This window comes from Pithys albifrons, unplaced genomic scaffold (assembly GCF_047495875.1).
Source record: "Pithys albifrons albifrons isolate INPA30051 unplaced genomic scaffold, PitAlb_v1 scaffold_42, whole genome shotgun sequence".
Classification (NCBI taxonomy): domain Eukaryota; kingdom Metazoa; phylum Chordata; class Aves; order Passeriformes; family Thamnophilidae; genus Pithys; species Pithys albifrons.
In genome coordinates this window covers 531,828-552,427 of record NW_027286057.1, presented here as the reverse complement: position 1 = coordinate 552,427, position 20,600 = coordinate 531,828, and the positions used below count along the sequence as shown (strand labels likewise).

Genomic DNA, 20,600 nt, shown 5'->3' with positions numbered 1-20,600 from the left:
ACCCCTTTGGTGCCCCCCAAACCACCCCCAACACCCCTAAAACCCCTTTGGTGCCCCCCAAACCACCCCCAGCTCCCCTAAAACCCCTTTGGTGCCCCCCAAACCACCCCAGAGCCCCTAAAACCCCTTTGGTGCCCCCTAAACCACCCCCAGGGCCCCTAAAACCCCCTTGGTGCCCCCCAAACCACCCCCAGCGCCCCTAAAACCCCTTTGGTGTCCCCCAAACCACGCCCAGCTCCCCTAAAACCCCTTTGGTGCCCCCCAAACCACCCCCAGAGCCCCCTAAACTCCTCTGGTGCCCCCCAAACCACCCCAGAGCCCCTAAAACCCCTTTGGTGCCCCCCAAACCACCCCCAACACCCCTAAAACCCCTTTGGTGCCCCCCAAACCACCCCAGAGCCCCTAAAACCCCTTTGGTGCCCCCCAAACCACCCCCAGGGCCCCCAAAACCCCTTTGGTGCCCCCCAAACCACCCCCAGGACCCCTAAAACCCCTTTGGTGTCCCCAAACCACCCCCAGGACCCCTAAAACCCCTTTGGTGCCCCCCAAACCACCCCCAGCTCCCCTAAAACCCCTTTGGTGCCCCCTAAACCACCCCCAGGGCCCCTAAAACCCCTTTGGTGCCTCGTCCCGTTCCGGGAGCCCCCCCAACCCCGAGGGTCCCTGTCCCGTTCCCGGGAGCCCCCCCAAACCCCGGGGGGTCCCCTCCAACGCCGGGGGGTCCCTGTCCCGTTCCCAGGACACCCCCCCAACACCGGGGGGTCCCTGTCCCGTTCCCAGGACACCCCCCCAACGCCGGGGGATCCCTGTCCCGTTCCCAGGATACCCCTCCAACCCCGGGGGGTCCCTGTCCCGTTCCCGGCAGCCCCCCCAACACCGGGGGGTCCCTGTCCCGTTCCCGGCAGCCCCCCCAAACCCGGGGGGTCTCCCCAACCCCGGGGGTTCCCCCCCTTTCTCCCCCCAAGCCCCGCGGGGACCCCCGAGGTGACCCCGGGCGGCCGCTGGGGGGCGCCACACCCCGCCCGTTTGCAGCTCCCGGAACCCGGCGGAGGGCGCGGATTGGTGGAGACTGGGGAGGGGCGGGGCTTCAGGGCGTTGGGCGCTGGCCATTGGATGAGCGTAACGAGGGGGGGCGGGACCTTGTGCCACTTCCGGGTTGGGGCGATTTGCGCGTCCGGCGGGGCCTGGAGCGGCCGCTGCCCCCGAGACCCCCTCGGACCCCCTCGGACACCCCCAGGACCCACCCCCGGGACACCCTCGGACACCCTCGGGCTCCGAGACTCCTCCTCCCACCGCCCCCGAGGCCGTGTCGGGGCTCGGCGGGGCCGCCCGGGGGATGCGCGTCCGCCCCGGCCCGCGCCATGTGGTACATCATGCAGAGCATCCAGAGCAAGTACTCGCTGTCCGAGCGGCTCATCCGCACCATCGCCGCCATCCGCTCCTTCCCGCGGGACAACGTGGAGGATCTCATCGGTCGGGTGAGCAGAGCGGGCTGGCCCTGCGAGGGCTCCGGGAGCTTCTCCTCGGCCTGGGTCGCTCTGAAGGGCGGCAGAGCCCGGGCTGAGCCCCTCCAGTGCCCTGGGCACTGCCCACCTGGCCCTGGGTGGGTTTGGTGCCCCCTCTGTTGGGTTTGCTGCCCCCTGGATGGGTTTGATCACCCCCAGGGTGGGTTTGCTGCCCCCCAGGGTGGGTTTGATCACCCCCAGGATGGGTTTGCTACCCCCAGGGTGGGTTTGCTGCCCCCCAGGGTAGGTTTCTTGCCCCCCAGGATGGGTTTGCTGCCCTCAGGGTGGGTTTTCTGACCCCAGGGTGGGTTTTCTGACCCCAGGATGGGTTTTCTGACCCCAGGGTGCTCTGTGTGTTCCTCAGGGGGCAGATGTGAACTGCCTGCATGGGACCCTGAAGCCCCTGCACTGTGCCTGCATGGTGGCTGATGCTGATTGTGTGGAGCTGCTGCTGCAGAAAGGAGCAGAGGTGAGGCTTGGAATGGATGAAAACAGAATCACAGAATGGATTGGGTTGGAAAAGACCTCAGAGATCAGCAAGTCCAACCCTTGATCCAACCCCACTGTGATCACCAGCCCAGGGCACAGAGTGATCCCAGTGGGGTTGGATCAAGGGTTGGATTTGATGATCTCAGAGGTCTCTTCCAACCCAAGTGAGAAGAGCAACGAGGCTGGAGAAGGGACTGGAGCACAAGTGCTGTGGGGAGAGGCTGAGGGAGCTGGGGGTGTTCAGCCTGGAGAAGAGGAGGCTCAGAGGTGACCTCAGCACTGTCTGGAACTGCCTGAAGGGAAGTTCTGGCCAGGTGGGGGTTGGTCTCTTCTCCCAGGCACTCAGCAATAGGACAAGGGGGGCTCAAGCTCTGCCAGGGGAGGTTTAGGTTGGAGATCAGGAAGAAATTCTTTGCAGAGAGAGTGCTCAGGGATTGGAATGGGCTGCCCAGAGAGGGGGTGGATTCCCCATCCCTGGAGGTTTTTCAGCTGAGCTTGGCCGTGGCACTGAGTGCCATGATCTGGTAAAGGGACTGGAGTTGGACCAAGGGTTGGACTTGATGATCTCGGAGGTCTTTTCCCACCCAACCCATTCTATGATTCTGTGGATGTGGCACTGAGTGAGAATCCACCACATCTTGATCCAACCCTACTGTGATCACCATGTCTTGATCCAACCCTACTGTGATCACCAGCCCAGGGCACTCCGTGCCCTGGGCTGATGATCACAGTGGGGTTGGATCAAGGGTTGGACTTGCTGATCTCAGAGGTCTTTTCCACCCCAGTCCATTCTTTGATTCTGTGATTTTAGTTTTCTTGCTGTTGGAATCTGAATTTTCAGACCCCCACCACCACCAGCCCTCCCTCCCCTCCCGCAGGTCAACGCCCTGGATGGTTACAACCGCACGGCCCTTCACTACGCGGCGGAGAAGGACGAGACCTGTGTGGAGATCCTGCTGGAATACGGGGCCAACCCCAACGCCCTGGATGGCAACAAGGACACGCCCCTTCACTGGGCGGCCTTCAAGAACAGCTCCGAGTGCGCCCGGGCTCTGCTGGAGGGCGGAGCGCTCGTCAACGCCCGCGACTACAACGCCGACACCCCGCTCAGCTGGGCGGCCATGAAGGGCAACCTGGAGAGCGTCAGCGTCTTGCTGGACTTCGGGGCCGAGGTGAGGGTGGTGAACCTCAAAGGGCAGAGCCCCATCTCGCGCCTGGTGGCGCTGCTGGTGCGGGGCCTGGGCACGGAGCGGGAGGATTCGTGTTTGGAGCTGCTGCACCGCGCCGTGGGGCACCTGGAGCTGAGGAGGAATGGCAGCATGCCCTGGGAGGTGGCGAGGGATCAGCAGCTCTGTGAGAAACTCACCCTGCTCTGCTCAGTCCCCGGGAGCCTGCAGAGCCTGTCCCGCTACGCCGTGCGGCGCAGTCTGGGCGTCAGGTTCCTGCCGGAGGCTGTGGAGCAGCTGCCCCTGCCCACCTCCCTCAAGGAGTATCTGCTGCTCCTCAGCTGAGGGAGGACTGGAGCAGCTGCCCTTGCCTTCCCTCAAGGAGTATCTGCTGCCCTTGCCCACCTCCCTCAAGGAGTATCTGCTGCTCCTCAGCTGAGAGAGAACTGGAGCAGCTGCCCTTGCCTTCCCTCAAGGAGTATCTGCTGCTCCTCAGCTGAGGGAGGACTGGAGCAGCAGCTGCCCCTGCCCACCTCCCTCAAGGAGTATCTGCTGCTCCTCAGCTGAGGGAGAACTGGAGCAGCTGCCCCTGCCCACCTCCCTCAAGGAGTATCTGCTGCTCCTCAGCTGAGGGAGGACTGGAGCAGCAGCTGCCCCTGCCCACCTCCCTCAAGGAGTATCTGCTGCTCCTCAGCTGAGGGAGAACTGGAGCAGCTGCCCCTGCCCACCTCCCTCAAGGAGTATCTGCTGCTCCTCAGCTGAGGGAGGACTGGAGCAGCTGCTGCCCTTGCCCACCTGCCTTGCCACCAGTGAGAACACGCTGCTCCTGTGCCAGGTGACAACCTGGGCTCTTTGTGCCAGCACTCTGCTCCCTCAGCCTCCCTTTGTCGTTGCTTCCTCGTGGCATCTTGGGTTTGGATTTGGTGGCCATGGATTCCTCCCCCTGGTTGCTGTCCTGGCCCTCGCCCTGCTCTGCTTTGCCACCTGAGGGGTGCAGGGCAGTGACACCCACCTGTGTTGGGCCTCTGCCCTCCAAGCCTGCTCAGCAGCTGCTCCCACACCCTCTCCCCTCCATTCCAGCCTTGTGAAATGAACAGTTCCTCTCTGATGGCAAATTATGTCCCAGCTCTCTTGGATTAATGTGGGTTTTTTCCTTTTTTTTTTGGTGTTGGGGCAAGGAAGGATTTCTTTGGGTGGGCAGAACAGGGAAATTCTCCTTCTATGAAGGACCTGAGGCAGGACATCAGGAGAAGGTCTTGTCAGAACCCAGGAGAAGTCCTGTGGGACATGCTGGCTGGAATTCTGTTGGCAAAGCCTGTGGAGTGGGCTGGAATCCTGACCCCAGCCCCAGGGCAGAGTCCCTGCAGCTCACAGGGTGTCCCTTCAACATGGAGAAGTGCAGCTTTCCCTTGCTGTCTATCATTTTTAAGGTGCAGTTTTGCAAAAGTCAAGTTTTGCAGGGCTGTTATTTGTGTGAGCAAAGGAAATAATTCCTTTCCCTCTGGAGTAGCCCAGTTGGAGCACAAGAGCTGAGGGTTTTCCTTCCATCTGCCCTGGGATCACCCACCTCCATGAGCTGGAACTTAGAATAGAATCATAGAATCACAGAATCACAGAATCACAGAATGGATTGGGTGGGAAAAGACCTCCGAGATCATCAAGTCCAACCCTTGATCCAACCCCACTGTGATCACCAGCCCAGGGCACTCTGTGCCCTGGGCTGGTGGTCACAGTAGGGTTGGATCAAGACATGGATTCTCACTCAGTGCCACATCCAGAGACTCACAGAATGGATTGGGTTGGAAAAGACCTCTGAGATCATCAAGTCCAACCCTTGGTCCAACTCCAGTCCCTTTACCAGATCATGGCACTCAGTGCCACGGCCAAGCTCAGCTGAAAAACCTCCAGGGATGGGGAATCCACCCCCTCTCTGGGCAGCCCATTCCAATCCCTGAGCACTCTCTCTGCAAAGAATTTCTTCCTGATCTCCAACTTCAGTTTCCCCTGGCAGAGCTTGAGCCCCCCTTGTCCTATTGCTGAGTGTCTGGGAGAAGAGACCAACCCCCACCTGGCCAGAACTTCCCTTCAGGCAGTTCCAGACAGTGCTGAGGTCACCTCTGAGCCTCCTCTTCTCCAGGCTGAACACCCCCAGCTCCCTCAGCCTCTCCCCACAGCACTTGTGCTCCAGTCCCTTCTCCAGCCTCGTTGCTCTTCTCTGGCCCCGCTCCAGCCCCTCAATCTCTTTCCTGACCTGAGGGGCCCAGAACTGAACACAACACTCAAGGTGTGGCCTCACCAGGGCTGGGGACAGGGGAAGGGTCACTGCCCTGGGCCTGCTGGCCATGCTAGTTTGGATCCAGGCCAGGATCCCCTTGGCCTTCTTGGCCACCTGGGCACACTGGTGGCTCCTGTTGAGCTTCCTGTCCCTCAGTCCCCCCAGGTCCCTCTGCCTGTCCCTCTCCAGCCACTCTGTGCCCAGCCTGGAGCCCTGCAGGGGGTTGGGGTGGCCAAAGGGCAGGACCTGCACTTGGCCTTGTTGAACTCCATCCCATTGGAATCAGCCCATCCCTCAAGTCTATCCAGATCCCTCTGATCTCCCTCTGATCCCCCTTTGATCTCCCTCCCTGCTTCCACCTCACAGCCCATTCTCTGGTATTTTGGGGGGATCTTGATGAAGCACCAAGCTGGAAGATACTCCAGGATCCACTGAAGGAGCTGCTCTGTGCCCTCCAAAGTGAACTCAAACTGTCCTAATTATTTCATGGGAGAAACCTGGGGAAGAAACAATGAGGTTCTGTGTATTCTATTCCTCCCTGTTGTGCTGGGAGATTGAGTGGTCAGGACCAGAGGGGGGTGTGGGGGGCTGAGGGAGCCACATTTGCCTTCCCCAGGGAAGGAGGACAATTAGTACTTGCCACCACAAATGAGTGATGATTTTATTGAAGCATCTTGTGAGTTTTAACACTAAAGTGGTGCCCGGGGGACTGTCCCCACACCACTTGCTCTCAGCTTGTGACACTTTGCAGAAACTCTTTTTTTTTCTTCCAAAAGCCCATAAAATACCTAAACCAACCCAAAAGTGACCCTGAGGAAACCCTCAGCTTTGGGCAAAGCCTCAGTGGGTTCCCCTCAGGGGGTGGGGATGGTGCTGGTGGTTTCCAGGGGGGGCTGAGCTGAAATGGGCAGCTTGTTCTGGAGTCTCCCTGGAGTGACACAGGGACACTCCCCCAGGACAGGGGAAGCTGTGGCAGCCACCCCCTCTCAGATGCTGGACTCAGGTGCCATGATCTTGCGTGTGATGTGCTCCAGGTGGGCTTTCTCTGAGGTGTCCAGCTCGATGTGATACTTGGCCAGGATTTTGAGGATGGGGCGAAGCCTCAGCCACCACTGCTCCTTGGGGATGCGGTGCCTGGGCCGAAGAGAGGGGTGGGGTGACTCTCCTGGGTGGGAACGGTGCTGCAGCACCCAGAGGAGCAGCCCCAGCCACTGGTTACCCTTCCTGGGGCAGGACAGAAAAAGGGGCACCTACTCGAAGTCCGTCTCCTGCTTGAGGTCGGTGATGGGCTGGAAGACGAGGCTGCGCTTGCGCATCCCCAGCAAACAGGCAGAGTCGGCTGTGTTGGCAAAGATCCGACCTGGCAGGGAAGGGGGGCAGTGGTTTGGACCCTGCAAGGAAGGGAGACCAGCCCAGGACCCAGCAGGGCTTGGTTCTGGCCACTGACTGCTTGGTGCAGTCGCAGGTCTGGGGGTGGGAGGATTGGGGTGGGAAAAAAGGGATTGAGGTTCACAGAATCGTGGAGTGGTCTGGGTTGGGAGAGACCTCTGAGATCAGCAAATCCAGCCCTTGGTCCAACCCCACTGTGGTCACAGCCCAGGGCACTCAGTGCCATGTCCAGTGTCACCCTAAACACCTCCAGGGATGGAGAATCCACCAGCCCTTGATCCAACCCCACTGGGATCACTGACTGCCACATCCAATCCCATCTTAAACATCTCCAGGGATGGAAAATCCACCACTTGATCCAACCCCACTGTGATCACAGCCCAGGGCACTCAGTGCCATGTCCAGGGTCACCCTAAACACCTCCAGGAATGGGGAATCCACCCCCTCTCTGGGCAGCCCATCCCAATGCCTGAACACCCTCTCTCTAAAGAATTTCTCTCTGATATCCAACCCAACCCTCCCCTGGCAGAGCTCAAGCTGTGCCCTCCTGTCCTGCTGTTGGTTCCTGGGAGAAGAGACCAACCCCCCCAGGTACAACCCCCTGTCAGGCAGTTCTAGACAGTGCTGAGGTCCCCCCTGAGCCTCCTCCTCTCCAGGCTGAGCCCCCCCAGCTCCCTCAGCCTCTCCTTGTTGTGCTCCAGACCCTTCTCCAGCCTCGTTGTCCTTGTCTGGAACTGCTCCAGCCCCTCAATGTCCCTCCTGAGCTGAGGGGCCAGAACTGGGCACAGCACTCGAGGTGTGGCCTCCCCAGGGTTGGGTACAGGGGAAGGGTCACACTGCCCTTGTCCTGCTGCCTCAATTCCTGATCCAGGCCAGGATCCCATTGGCCTTCTTGGCTTCCCAGGAGTTGCTGTTGTTACGTGGGGAGGGGGCTGAGGGGCCTCACTGTGGTGATGGTGCCGAGGGCGGTGTCAGAGCCCTTTGCATGGAGGTGTCACATTGGGAAAGAGCTGGGAGGGGGTTGCCTTTGGCAATTCCTTTGGGGATGAGCAGAAACCCGACCCCCAGGAGCACCAGGGGGCACCCACCGTGCCGGGAACACTCCTTGATCTTCCCAGTGATCCAGGCCACTGCCTTGGCACCCATTTTAGTGCCGAAGTTCCTGTCGAAGGGGGTTGGGGAGCCACCCTGTGCCAGAAAAGCCACTGGGTAAAGAAGGGGAAAGCCCCAGGGGATGGGGCAGCCCCTTCCCGGGGGGTCCCCACCTGCTGCATGTGTCCCAGAACGTTCTTCCTGCAGTCAAAGATTCCCTTCCCCTCCTCAGAGTAGAGGTTGTAGATGAAGTCGGTGGTGTAGTTCTCATTGCACCGCTCATTCCTGCACCAGGGGAGGGACACGGGCTCGTGGGAGAGTGGCACAAACCTGGCAGGCCCCAGCCAGGCACCCCCAGCCCACCCTGGGCACACACCTGAGCACCAGCCCCCTCTTCACCGTGGTCTTCATCTTCTCAGTTAAATGCTCGACGTTGACCTACGTGTGGAGCCAGAGCTGCACTTGGAGGCTTTGGGAGTGGGAGTCAACACGTCCCCCACCACCCCAGCCTGGAATGGGGAGGGCAGGGGGGGAGAGGGAGGCCCCAACCTGCAAGTCGTGGATGTTGAAGTGCTCCTCGTAGATGTAGGCGGCGTCAGCACCGGCCGCCAGCCCCGCCATGGTGGCCAAGTAGCCACAGAAGCCACCCATGGTCTCGATGATGAAGACACGGCGCTTGGTCCCGGCCGCCGACTGCTTGATGAGGTCACAGGTCTGTGGAGAGGGGAGAGTTGGGGTGGAGGGAACAAGGATGGGGGTTCACAGGAGCTGCTCTTCAATGGGGGGGGAACGAGGGTTTGGGTTCACAGGAGCTGCTCTTCAATGGTGGGGGAATTGAGGGTTTGGGTTCACAGGAGCTGCTGTTAAATGGGGGAATTGAGGGTTTGGGTTCACAGGAGCTGCTGTTAAATGGGGGGGGAACGAGGGTTTGGGTTCACAGGAGCTGCTGTTGTTAAATAGGAGGGGAACAAGGGTTTGGGTTCACAGGAGCTGTTGTTAGATGTGGGGGGGAACAAGGATTGGGGTTCACAGGAGCTGCTGTTAAATGATGGAGGAAAGGAGGGTTTGGGTTCACAGGAGCTGCTGTTAAATGGGGGAATTGAGGGTTTGGGTTCACAGGAGCTGCTGTTAAATGGGGGGGAACGAGGGTTTGGGTTCACAGGAGCTGCTGTTGTTAAGTGGTGGGAACGAAGGTTTGGGTTCAGAGGAGCTGCTGTTGTGAAATGGTGGAGGAAAGGAGGGTTTGGTTCACAGGAGCTGCTGCTGTTAAATGGTGGAGGAAACAAGGATTGGGGTTCACAGGAGCTGCTGTTGTGAAATGGGGGAGAACAAGGATTGAGGTTCACAGGAGCTGCTGTTGTTAAATGGTGGGAATGAAGGTTTGGGTTCACAGGAGCTGCTGCTGTTAAATGGTGGAGGAAAGGAGGGTTTGGGTTCAGAGGAGCTGCTGTGGCTCAGTGGGGAAGGGGCTGCTCACCGTGGTGATGGTGTTGAGCGCGGTGTCGGCACCGATGCTGAAGTCGGAGCCGGGGACGTTGTTGGAGACGGTGGCAGGGATGATGCAGAGGGGGATGCAAAGCTCCTCGTACTTGCTCCTGCCCTCCATCAGCTCCAGGCTGCCCGTGAAGGCCTGTGGGGAGTAGGAGGCAGGAGGTGGGCACAGAATCCCAGGATAGCCCAAGTTGGAAAGGACCCACAAGGATCATCCAGTCCAACTCCTGGCCCTGCTCAGGACACCATAAAATCCCACTAATCCCAAAATCCCAACTTCTGAGAGCATTGTCCAAACACTCCCAGAATTATGGAACATCCTGGATCAAAGTCCAGCTCCTGGCCCTGTTCAGGACAGCCCAAAATCCCACTAATCCCAAAATCCCAACTCCTGAGAGCATTGTCCAGATGCACCTTGGGGTCTGCCAGCCTTGGTGATGTCACCACTGCCCTGGGGAGCTCTTGTTGCCCAACCACCCTCTGGGGAAAGAACTTTTTCCAAATATCCAACCAGCAAACTCAAACCCATCACCTGCAGCCCCAGCTGTTCATCAGCACCCACTTCTGCCTCCTGACCTTCCCAGGCCCTTTTTCCAAGACCCCTTTGCATTTTTAATCAGGTTTTCACCCTTCACAAGCCCCTGCACAGACACCCTGCCCAGCACTGCTCACCTCGAAGCCACCAATGATGATCAGCCCATGGATGCCAAATTTGCTGATGTTGGTGCTGATTTCCTCAAAGTACTTCTTGGGCAGAGTCCTGGGAGGGTGAAATCCCCCTGGATAAGCCTGCCCAGGGTGGGGGGCTCACCCTGGTGACCTCCAAGGAATGTCCCCAAGGGGAGTGTTACCTCTTTGTCCCCAGTTTGGATCCTCCCAGCCCTGTCCAACCACCAACCCTGTTCCAGGTGATCTCTTCCACCTGGGGGCAAAGCAGAGAGTTAGAGGGGGGTGAGAGAAGGGTTTGGGGTCACACTGACCTCACTGCAGCTGGATCAGAATGATAATGTTGGGGTGACACAGTGCCCCTGGTTTGGGGACAGTCCTGTTGGGGTGACACAGTGCCCCTGGTCTGGGGACAATGGTGTTGGGGTGACACAGTGCCCCTGGTTTGGGGACAGTCCTGTTGGGGTGACAGTGCCCCTGGTTTGGGGAGAGTCCTGTTGGGGTGACAGTGCCCCTGGTTTGGGGACAATGGTGTTGGGGTGACAGTGCCCCTGGTTTGGGGACAATCCTGTTGGGGTAACAGTGTCCCTGGTTTGGGGACAATGATGGGGTGACAGTGCCCCTGGTTTGGGGACAATCCTATTGGGGTGACAGTGCCCTTGGTTTGGGGACAATCCTATTGGGGTGACAGTGCCCCTGGTTTGGGGACAGTTCTGTTGGGGTGACACAGTGCCCCTGGTTTGGGGACAATGGTGTTGGGGTAACAGTGCCCCTGGTTTGGGGACAATGATGGGGTGACAGTGCCCCTGGTTTGGGGACAATCCTGTTGGGGTAACACTGTCCCTGGTTTGGGGACAATGAACCACAGCGGGCCTGGGTTTTGGAAGGGGGTTGAGCATCCCTGTCCTGGGGAATTCCTGGGACTGCCCTTCTCCCAGCCCACCCCCGCCCTTCGTGCCCCCCTCGTGCCCGGGGGTCCCACCATGCCAAACGCCAGCCCCTCGAAGCCGTCGTGCACCGCCAGCATCCGGTGGCCGTGGATGAGGCCGATCCTGACGGTGGAGCGCACGGCCGCGTTCATGCCGGCGGCCGGGGCGCCCACGTTCAGCACTGCCACGGTGTAGCCACTCTGGGGGGGCACAGGGGTCGGTGTTGGGGGGGTTGGAGGCAGAGGGTGGTGCCAGTCGCCCCCCTCGCCCCTGCTGTACCTTGGTGGAGGGTGGGCGGATGTGGGCGAGCAGTTTGTAGACGTTCCAGTTGTTCTGGAAGCTCCTGGAAAGTGGGAGGAGGGTGGGTGGGGGAGGACTGGGGGTGGCAGAGCCAGAGGGGTGGGCAGAGCCAGAGGGGTGGCAGAGCCAGAGGGGTGGCAGAGCCTGGGGGTGGCAGAGCCTGGGGGTGGGCAGAGCCAGAGGGGTGGCAGAGCCAGAGGGGTGGCAGAGCCTGGGGGTGGGCAGAGCCAGAGGGGTGGGCAGAGCTCCAGGGGTGACCAGAACTACGGGGGTAGCAGGACCCCCAGAGGTGACCAGAGCCATGGGGGTGACCAGAGCCATGGGGGTTGCAGGACCCCCAGAGGTGACCAGAGCCCCTGGAGGTGACCAGCGCCATGGGGGTGACCCAAGGTGGGGGTCCCCGGGGGGGGAGCAGGACCCTCACCGGCCCCGCAGCTTCAGAGCGTCCTCGAAGCGCCCCTCGTTCATGGCCGTCGTCACATCTTTGGTCTGGGGAGGAGCAGAAATGGGGGGTTTGCAGGGCACCTTCGAGCTGTGGGGAGCTTCGAGGTGGTCCTGGGGGTGGTCCTGGGGGTCCTGTGCCCCCCTACTCACCACCTGCACACACTCCATCAGGGGCAGGCGCACGGCCTGGTTGCCCGACAGGCTCACGACACAGGCGGGGGTCTCGGGGGTCCCCTCCAGCAGAGCCATGACGGCTTCAACGCCCATCCTGCTGCCCTGTGGGGACAGGGGAGGGGACAGGGAGGGCGGGGTCACCACCCTGGACTCCCCCACCTCCCGGGGCAGGGCTGGGAGGGCACTGCCTACCAGGATGCGGTCGAAGGCAGAGGGTGTCCCACCGCGCTGGACGTGGCCCAGGATGGTGACCCGGGTGTCGTATCCCAAACGCTTCACCACCAGCTGCAGGACAGGGGCAGGTCTGGGTCTGGATCCCACCCCACAGCAGGGCTGGGGGGCAAGAAAAAAAGGGGCTTCTTCCCTTCTTCACCCCCCTCTCCCCACTCACATTTTTGATGTCGTCGGAGGTGATGGGTTTGCCGTGCCTGTCGATGGCCCCCTCGGCCACGATGATGATGTTCAACCTCAAGCCACCATCACGGGTCTGGGGGAGTGACAGGGGGTGACAAAGGGCACTGGGACAGGGAGAAGACCCTCAGTGGGGCTTGTCCTACCTCCGTCAGCCTCCGGCATAAATGGTCTTCCCAACCTTCCTCGGGGGGAGACTCGGGGATGAAGACCCAGTCGGCTCCACAGGCCAGGGCGGTGATGAGAGCCAAGTAACTGGAGTGGGTTCAAAAGAGTCTCTTTAGGGGGGTTTTTTCCCCACTTTTTTACTCCCCAGAGCTGGGTCTGGGTGGCCTGGTGGGGACATACCCACAGTGACGCCCCATCACTTCCAGGACGAAGGTCCTCTGGTGGCTGTGGAGAAGAGAAGCTTCAGCCCATGGCAAAGCCAAGGGGGACCCCCATGCCGGGGGACAAAGGGGGTCTCTGTCACCTCTGGGCCGTGGTGGTGATGGCATCGACAATCTCTATGATGCGGTGCAGGGCGGAGTCGGTGCCGATGGTCATGTCGGTGCCACAGAAGTCGTTGTCGATGGAGCCCACCATGCCCACGATGTTCAGGTAACTCGATCTCTTCGCCTCCTCCGCCGTGATCCCGCCTGCCAAAGAGGGGGACACTCCCTTTGCCCCTGGCAAAACATCCCCCTGGCACAGACCGGGACACTCCCTTTGCCCCTGGCAAAACATCCCCCTGGCACAGACCGGGACACTCCCTTTGCCCCTGGCAAAACATCCCCCTGGCACAGGCCGGGACACTCCCTTTGCCCCTGGCAAAACATCCCCCTGGCACAGACCTCCAGCAGGGGAGGAAAAACCAGAAGTTTTGGGACAAAACCTCCTTTGCATCCCCCAGAATAAATCCTGAGTGCTCCTGGGGGGGACACACAAACCCCCTCTTGGGGCAGGTCCTCTTGGAGGCCAAACATTGGCATGAACCTCCATTAGGGGGGACCTCCTTTGCAGCCCCAGAATAAATTTGGAGGGTCCTGTGGGGGCACACAAACCCCCTCTTGGGGCAGGTCCCCTTGGGGGCCAAACATTGGCACAAACCTCAGTTTTGAGAGAAAAACCCAACACTTTGGTGCACAATTTTGGGACAAAATGTCCTTTGCACCCCCAGAATAAAACCTGAGTGCTCCTGGGGGGGACACACAAACCCCCTCTTTGTCTAGGTCCTCTGTGCATTGGCACAAACCTCCTTGTTGAGGGGAAAACCCAACATTTTGGTGCACAATTTTGGGACAAAACCCCCCAGAATAAATTTGGAGGGTCCTGTGGGGGACACACAGACCCCCTCTTGGGGCAGATCCCCCTTGAGGGCCAAACATTGGCACAAACCTCCTTGTTGAGGGGAAACACCAACACTTTGGTGCAGAATTTTGGGACAAACCCCCCCCAAATAAATCTGGGGGGGGCACAGCCATACCCCCTTTGACCAGGTCAGCCAGGAGGCCGCTCCACTCGGCACGGAAGGTGTCGGCGCCGGTCAGGCTGCCGTCGCCGCCGATGACACACAGGTTGGTGATGCCGCGTTTGACCAAGTTTCGAGCGGCCTTCAGGCGCCCCTCGCGCGTCCGGAAATCCTGACAGCGGGCGCTGCCAATGACGGTGCCACCCTGCAGGGACCCCCGTGGGCGTGCTGGGTGAGAGGGATCCCTGGCCAACCACTCTCTGTCCACCTGCTGTGTCCACCCACTGTGTCCACCCACTCTCTGTCCACCCACTCCTTGTCCACCCACTGTGTCCACCCACTGTGTCCACCCACTCTTTGTCCACCCACTCTCTGTCCACCCACTCTCTGTCCATCCACTCTGTCCACCCACTCTTTGTCCAACCACTCTTTGTCCACCCACTCTTTGTCCACCCACTCTTTGTCCACCCACTCTCTGTCCACCCACTCCTTGTCCACCCACTCTCTGTCCACCCACTCTTTGTCCACCCACTCTCTGTCCACCCGCTCCTTCTCCACCCACTCTCTGTCCACCCACTGTGTCCACCCACTCTTTGTCCACCCACTCTTTGTCCACCCACTCTCTGTCCACCCACTCCTTGTCCACCCACTCTCTGTCCACCCACTCTTTGTCCACCCACTCTCTGTCCACCCGCTCCTTCTCCACCCACTCTCTGTCCACCCACTGTGTCCACCCACTCTCTGTCCACCCACTCCTTGTCCACCCACTCTTTGTCCACCCACTCCTTGTCCACTCACTCTCTGTCCACCCACCTGATACAAACACCCCTCAAGAAAATGGAATCATAGAATGGATTGGGTTGGAAAAGACCTCCAAGATCACCAAGTCCAACCCTTGATCCAACCCTACTGTGATCACCAGATCATGGCACTCAGTGCCATGTCCAGTCTCACCTTAAAAACCTCCAGGGATGGTGAGTCCACCATCACAGAATCATAGAACAGAATCATAGAATCAGTTGGGTTGGAAGAGACCTCTGAGATCACCAAATCCAACCCTTGATCCAACCCCACAGTGATCACTCCGTGCCCTGGGCTGGTGATCACGGTGGGGTTGGATCAAGGGTTGGACTTGCTGATCTCAGAGGTCTTTTCCAACCCAATCCATTCTATGCTTCTAACTCAGTGTATAAACCCAGGCACACAAAAGTCTCATCAAACATCTTTGCTGGGGTGACCCCCCCCCCATATTCCCAGCACTGAATTAAAGGAAGGATTTTCTCCTATTCCACTGGATTTGATTGTTTGTTAATTCCCACCCCTTCCCCCCAATCCCAGCTCTGGTTTCAGGTTATTTTCAGGTCTGACCCCAGCCCTGGTGCCAGGTTACACCAGCTCAGTGTCTCACCAGCTGCAGCATCATCGACACGCTCTCCCACGTGGCCTCCTTGATGTGATCCCCGCCATCCACCAGCCCCTGGTACCCCTGAGACGTGGAGGGAGAGGGGGGACACACACAACACCCTCATGTTTGAGTGACCCCCCTCAGAGGTTTCTGGGGGGCTGTGACAGAGGGGGAAGGTCAGCACTGACCTCGTACACGAAGTACACCCTGGCACCGGTGTAGATGCCCACCCGAACCACGGCGCGGACGGCGGCGTTCATGCCTGCCAGGAGGGCAAGACCATCACCCCGGGGCCATGCTCGGTGCCCCCCGGGGAGCCCCCCGAAGTCACCAACACTCCTCAACCCCCCCCCAAAGTCATCAACCTCCCCCAAACCCCCCCAAAACCACCAGTCCCCCCCAACCCCCCCAAATCCATCAGCTCCCCCATCAACTCCCCCCCAAAGCCACCAGTCCCCCCCAACCCCCCCCAAAGCCACCAGCCCCCCCAACACCCCCAAATCCATCAGCACCCCCATCAACTCCCCCCAAAACCACCAGTCCCCCCCAACACCCCCAAATCCATCAGCACCCCCCTCAACCCCCCCCAAAGCCACCAGCCCCCATCAACTCCCCCCCAAAGTCACCACCCCCCCAAACCCCTCCTAAAGTCACCAACCCCCCCCAGCCCCCCCAAATTCATCAGCCCCCCCATCAACTCCCCCCCAAAGTCACCAGCCCCCCCAAACCCCTCCTAAAGTCACCAACCCCCCTCCAACCCCCCCAAATCCATCAGCTCCCCCATCAACTCCCCCCCAAAGTCACCAACCCCCCCCAAAGTCCCCCCCAGACCCCCCCAAATCCATCAGCCCCCCCAAACCCACCATCCCCCCCTCCCCCCCCAAAGCCCCCCCCAGGCCCCCCCAAGTCCCCCCCAGACCCCCCCAAATCCATCAACCCCCCCAAACCCACCATCCCCCCCCTCCCCCCCCAAAGCCCCCCCCAGGCCCCCCCAAGGCCCTCCCAGACCCCCCCCAGGCCCCCCCAAACCCCTCCCCCCCAGGCCCCACAGCTGGCAGGTTATTTTTGCCCCGCTGACATTTAGTGGCACTGGTGGTGGCACCCCGTGACACCCGGTGACAAACACCGTGCCAGGCTGGGGGAGTCAAGCAGAGACCCGCCCCCAAAGGCTGGGAGACCCCCCAGCCCCCCCCCTCCCCAATTCCAACGGTCCTCCCCCATTCCTTGGGGCCAGCAGGACAAACTGGGGTGAATCTCTGGAGTTTTGGGCAACCCCACGAGGGGGTTTTAACACCAGTGCTGGTTTTGTGCCAGGGGCCACCACTGTCCCCCCCCTCCCCAAATTCTGGCACGGGGGTACCACCCCCAGACCCCTCCCTGCACCCCAAACTCCCCCCATCTCTCCCTCCTGTCCCTCTCCCCCCAATGTCCTCCCAAGGTCACCCCCAAAACAACGACCCAGAGAAAACCCTTTGGTGGCAGCACCAAAGTTCCCATTTCGACCCTTTTTCCACCCAAAACGGGGCTCCCCCCCCACGCCCCCCACCCCTCAGTTTTTGGGGGTCCCCGGGGTTGTTCCTCACCCTGGGCATCCCCCCCTGAGGTGAGCACAGCGATGGCTTTGCCGCTGCCCAAGTGCTTGGTGTGCCCATGTCCTGCTGGTGGCTGTGCCATCTTCCTGGCTGGAAAAAAAAGAGGAAAACTGGGAAAAAATCCCGTGGGAAGGGCAGTTTGGGTGCCCCCCGTCCCGCTGGCACCCTCAGACTGGCACCTGAGGCCACTCCAGCCCTTACAAGGGGCCCCTGCAGGGAGGAGGGACAGCCCTGCTGGCACCGGGGTGTGCCCCCCCCAGAATGGGAGGGCACAGTCCTGCTGGCACTGCTGTGTCCCCCAGACTGGTGCCAGTCTGTCCCTACTGGTGCCAGTCTGTTCTTACTGGTGCCAGTCTGTCCCTACTGGTGCCAGTCTATCCTTACTGGTTTCAGTCTGTCCTTACTGGTGCCAGTCTGTCCCTACTGGTGCCAGTCTGTTCTTACTGGTGCCAGTCTGTTCTTACTGGTGCCAGCCTGTCTCTGCTGGTACCAGTCTGTCCCTACTGGTGCCAGTCTGTCCTTACTGGTTCTAGTCTGTCCTTACTGGTGCCAGTCTGTCCCTACTGGTGCCAGTCTGTTCTTACTGGTGCCAGCCTGTCTCTACTGGTACCAGTCTGTCCCTACTGGTGCCAGTCTGTCCTTACTGGTTCTAGTCTGTCCTTACTGGTGCCAGTCTGTCCTTACTGGTTTCAGTCTGTCCTTACTGGTGCCAGTCTGTCCCTACTGGTGCCAGTCTGTCCTTACTGGTTCTAGTCTGTCCTTACTGGTTTCAGTCTGTCCCTACTGGTGCCAGTCTGTCCCTACTGGTTCAGTCTGTCCTTACTGGTTCCAGTCTATCCCTACTGGTTCAGTCTGTCCTTACTGGTGCCAGTCTCTCCTTACTGGTTCTAGTCTGTTCTTACTGGTGTCAGTCAGTCCTTACTGGTGCCAACCTGTCTCTACTGGTTCAGTCTGTCCCTACTGGTTCCAGTCTGTCCTTACTGGTGCCAGTCTGTATCCCCTTTGGTTACTGCTCTGTCCTCCCTACTGGTCCAAGTCTGCTTTCCTTACTGGTTCCAGCATCCCCAGCTGGTGCCAGCAGACCTTTCCCAGTTCCAGTTTGCTGGCCCCGCTGGCCCCAGTGTGCGGGTGTTACTGGTCCCAGTGTGGTCCCAGCAGGCACTGACCTGGCGGGCGGCCCCGGCTCGGGGCGGGGGGGAGGAAGGTGAGGAGGAGGAGGAGGGCGGCGAAGGAGAGCGCGGCGGAGACGAGGAGTCGGGAGGCCTCGGGAGAGAGCTCCGGGACCGGCACCATCCCTGGCACGGGCGGCGGGGGCGGGACGGGATCGGATTAACGGAGTGACCTTAACGGGATCGGGTGTGGTGGGATCGGATTAACGGAGTGACCTTAACGGGATCGGCTGTGGTGGGATCGGCTGTGATGGGATCGAATTAACGGAGTGACCTTAACGGGATCGGCTGTGATGGGATCGGATTAACGGAGTGACCTTAACGGGATCGGCTGTGATGGGATCGGATTAACGGGAGTGACCTTAACGGGATTGCATGTGATGGGATTGGATGTGATGGGATCAGCCGTGATGGGATCGGATTAATGGAGTGACCTTAACGGGATCGGCTGTGGTGGGATTGGATGTAACGGGAGTGACCTTAACGGGATTGGATATGATGGGATTGAATTAATGGGATTGAATTAACGGAGTGACCTTAACGGGATTGGATGTGATGGGATCGGATTAATGGGATCGGATTAACAGAGTGACCTTAATGGGATTGGATGTGATGGGATCGGATGTGATGGGATCAGCCGTGATGGGATCGAATTAACGGAGTGACCTTAACGGGATTGGATATGATGGGATCGAATTAATGGGATTGAATTAACGGAGTGACCTTAACAGGATCGGCTGTGATGGGATTGGATGTAACGGGAGTGACCTTAATGGGATTGGATGTGATGGGATCAGCTGTAATGGGATCGAATTAACGGAGTGACCTTAACGGGATCGGCTGTGGTGGGATCGGATTAATGGGAGTGACCTTAACGGGATTGGATGTGGTGGGATCGGATTAACGGGAGTGACCTTAATGGGATTGGGTGTGATGAGATTGGATGTGATGGGATCGGATTAATGGAGTGACCTTAACGGGATTGGATGTGGTGGGATCAGCTGTGATGGGATCGGATTAATGGGATCGAATTAACGGAGTGACCTTAATGGGATTGGGTGTGATGGGATTGGATGTGATGGGATCAGATTAACGGAGTGACCTTAATGGGATTGTGTGTGATGGGATTGGATGTGATGGGATCAGATTAACGGAGTGACCTTAATGGGATTGGGTGTGATGGGATTGGATGTGATGGGATCAGCTGTAACAGGACCGGCTGTGATGGGATCGAATTAATGGGATTGACCTTACCAGAATTGGCCGTGATGGGATCAAATGTAACGGGATTGACCTTATGGGATTGACCTTAATGGGATCAGCTGTGATGGGATCAAATTAATGGGATTGACCTCAACAGGATCGGCTGTGATGGGATCAGCTGCAATGGGATTGGCTGTGATGGGATCAGCTGCAATGGGATTGGCTGTTATGGGATTGGCTGTTATGGGATCAGCTGCAATGGGATTGGCTGTGATGGGATCAGCTGTGACGGGATTGGCTGTTGGGATTGCCTGTAGTGGGATTGGCTACAATGGGATCGACTGTAGGGACAAAACATAACGGGATAAGCTCTAATGGGACCAGCGGCACAGGAAAGCCGGGATGGGATCGGCTGGAACTGCCTGTGGTGGGAGCAGCTGCCACGGGAGTGGTCACAGAGCCCCCTCCCCACAGGGGGACCCCCCTGTAAGGTGACACCCCCCCCCATGGTGACCCCCTATAGGGTGACACCCCCCATAGGGTGACCCTCTTGTAAGGAGACACCCCCCAAGGTGACGCCCTATAGGGTGACATCCTCCCAGGGTGACCCCCTCATAGAGGGTGACAACCTCCCCCAGGGTGACCCCCCTGTAGGGTGACAACTCCCCAGGGCGATCCCCTATAGGGTGACACCCACCCCCCCAGGGTGACACCCCCCCAGGGTGACCCCCCCTCCTCCGAGTGACCCCCTATAGGGTGACACCCACCCCCCCAGGGTGACACCCCCCCAGGGTGACCCCCCCTCCTCCGAGTGACCCCCTATAGGGTGACACCCACCCCCCCAGGGTGACACCCCAGAGGGTGACACCCCCCCAGGGTGACCCCCCCTCCTCCAAGTGACCCCCTATAGGGTGACACCCACCCCCCCAGGGTGACACCCCCCCAGGGTGACCCCCCCTCCTCCAAGTGACCCCCTATAGGGTGACACCCCCCCAAGGGTGACCCCCTATAAGGTGACACCCCTAAGGTGACACCCCCCAAGGGTGACCCCCCATAAGGTAACCCCCCCCCCCCCAGGCTGACCCCCCTCCCCAAGGTGACCCCCTATAGGGTGACCTCCCCCCCCCATGCTGACTCCCCCCCCATGGGGTGACCCCCCCGGTTCCTCCGCCCCGCCAGGGGGCGCTCCCTTCCCCTCCCCGCCCTCCCAGCGCGTCTCCCCCCTCCGCGCTCCCGTGACGTCACTTCCTGCGGCGCTCACCCGGCGTTCTCCTTCCGCTCCCGCCGCCGCCGCCGCCGAGCCCGGGAAACCCGCGCGCGCTCGGGACGCTTCCGCTTCCGGTCCCACTTCCGGCCGCGATCCCGGCAGGGCCGGCCGGGCTCGGCGGCGGCGGCGGCGGCTCCTTCGGGCCTGGGGCTTTTCCTCCCTGCTCTTATCCTCGTTCTTTCC

The 20,600-nt window shown here is 60.0% G+C and overlaps 2 protein-coding genes across 4 annotated transcripts; one reads left to right on the top strand and one right to left on the bottom strand.

Annotated features, from left to right (window-relative positions):
- Positions 1-1,140: 1,140 nt before the first annotated feature.
- ASB8 (ankyrin repeat and SOCS box containing 8) lies at positions 1,141-4,839 on the top strand. 2 transcript variants are annotated; one of them, XM_071581818.1, is made up of 4 exons: positions 1,141-1,478; positions 1,870-1,974; positions 2,873-3,531; positions 3,562-4,839. In XM_071581818.1, the coding sequence occupies exons 1-3, from the start codon at positions 1,362-1,364 to the stop codon at positions 3,503-3,505; spliced, it is 855 nt and encodes a 284-aa protein (XP_071437919.1). In that variant the 5' UTR covers positions 1,141-1,361; the 3' UTR covers positions 3,506-3,531; positions 3,562-4,839. The 2 variants fall into 2 exon arrangements, with proteins under 2 accessions (XP_071437919.1, XP_071437918.1); XM_071581817.1 differs by having other exon boundaries at positions 2,873-4,839.
- Positions 4,840-6,116: 1,277 nt separating this feature from the next.
- On the bottom strand, positions 6,117-20,443 carry PFKM (phosphofructokinase, muscle). 2 transcript variants are annotated; one of them, XM_071581814.1, is made up of 24 exons: positions 20,412-20,443; positions 17,945-18,073; positions 16,770-16,868; positions 15,375-15,448; positions 15,190-15,267; positions 13,797-13,986; positions 12,804-12,969; positions 12,680-12,724; positions 12,478-12,586; positions 12,312-12,407; positions 12,113-12,205; positions 11,897-12,022; positions 11,727-11,791; positions 11,282-11,345; positions 11,056-11,202; positions 10,259-10,329; positions 10,080-10,167; positions 9,394-9,546; positions 8,466-8,630; positions 8,293-8,354; positions 8,090-8,201; positions 7,913-8,012; positions 6,690-6,795; positions 6,117-6,569 (listed from the first exon to the last, which is right to left on the bottom strand). In XM_071581814.1, exons 2-24 carry the CDS (start codon positions 18,069-18,071, stop codon positions 6,422-6,424), a joined length of 2,484 nt encoding a protein of 827 aa, XP_071437915.1. In that variant the 5' UTR covers positions 18,072-18,073; positions 20,412-20,443; the 3' UTR covers positions 6,117-6,421. The 2 variants fall into 2 exon arrangements, with proteins under 2 accessions (XP_071437915.1, XP_071437916.1); XM_071581815.1 differs by lacking the exons at positions 17,945-18,073; positions 20,412-20,443 and adding an exon at positions 16,980-17,034.
- Between the last annotated feature and the right edge of the window lie 157 nt (positions 20,444-20,600).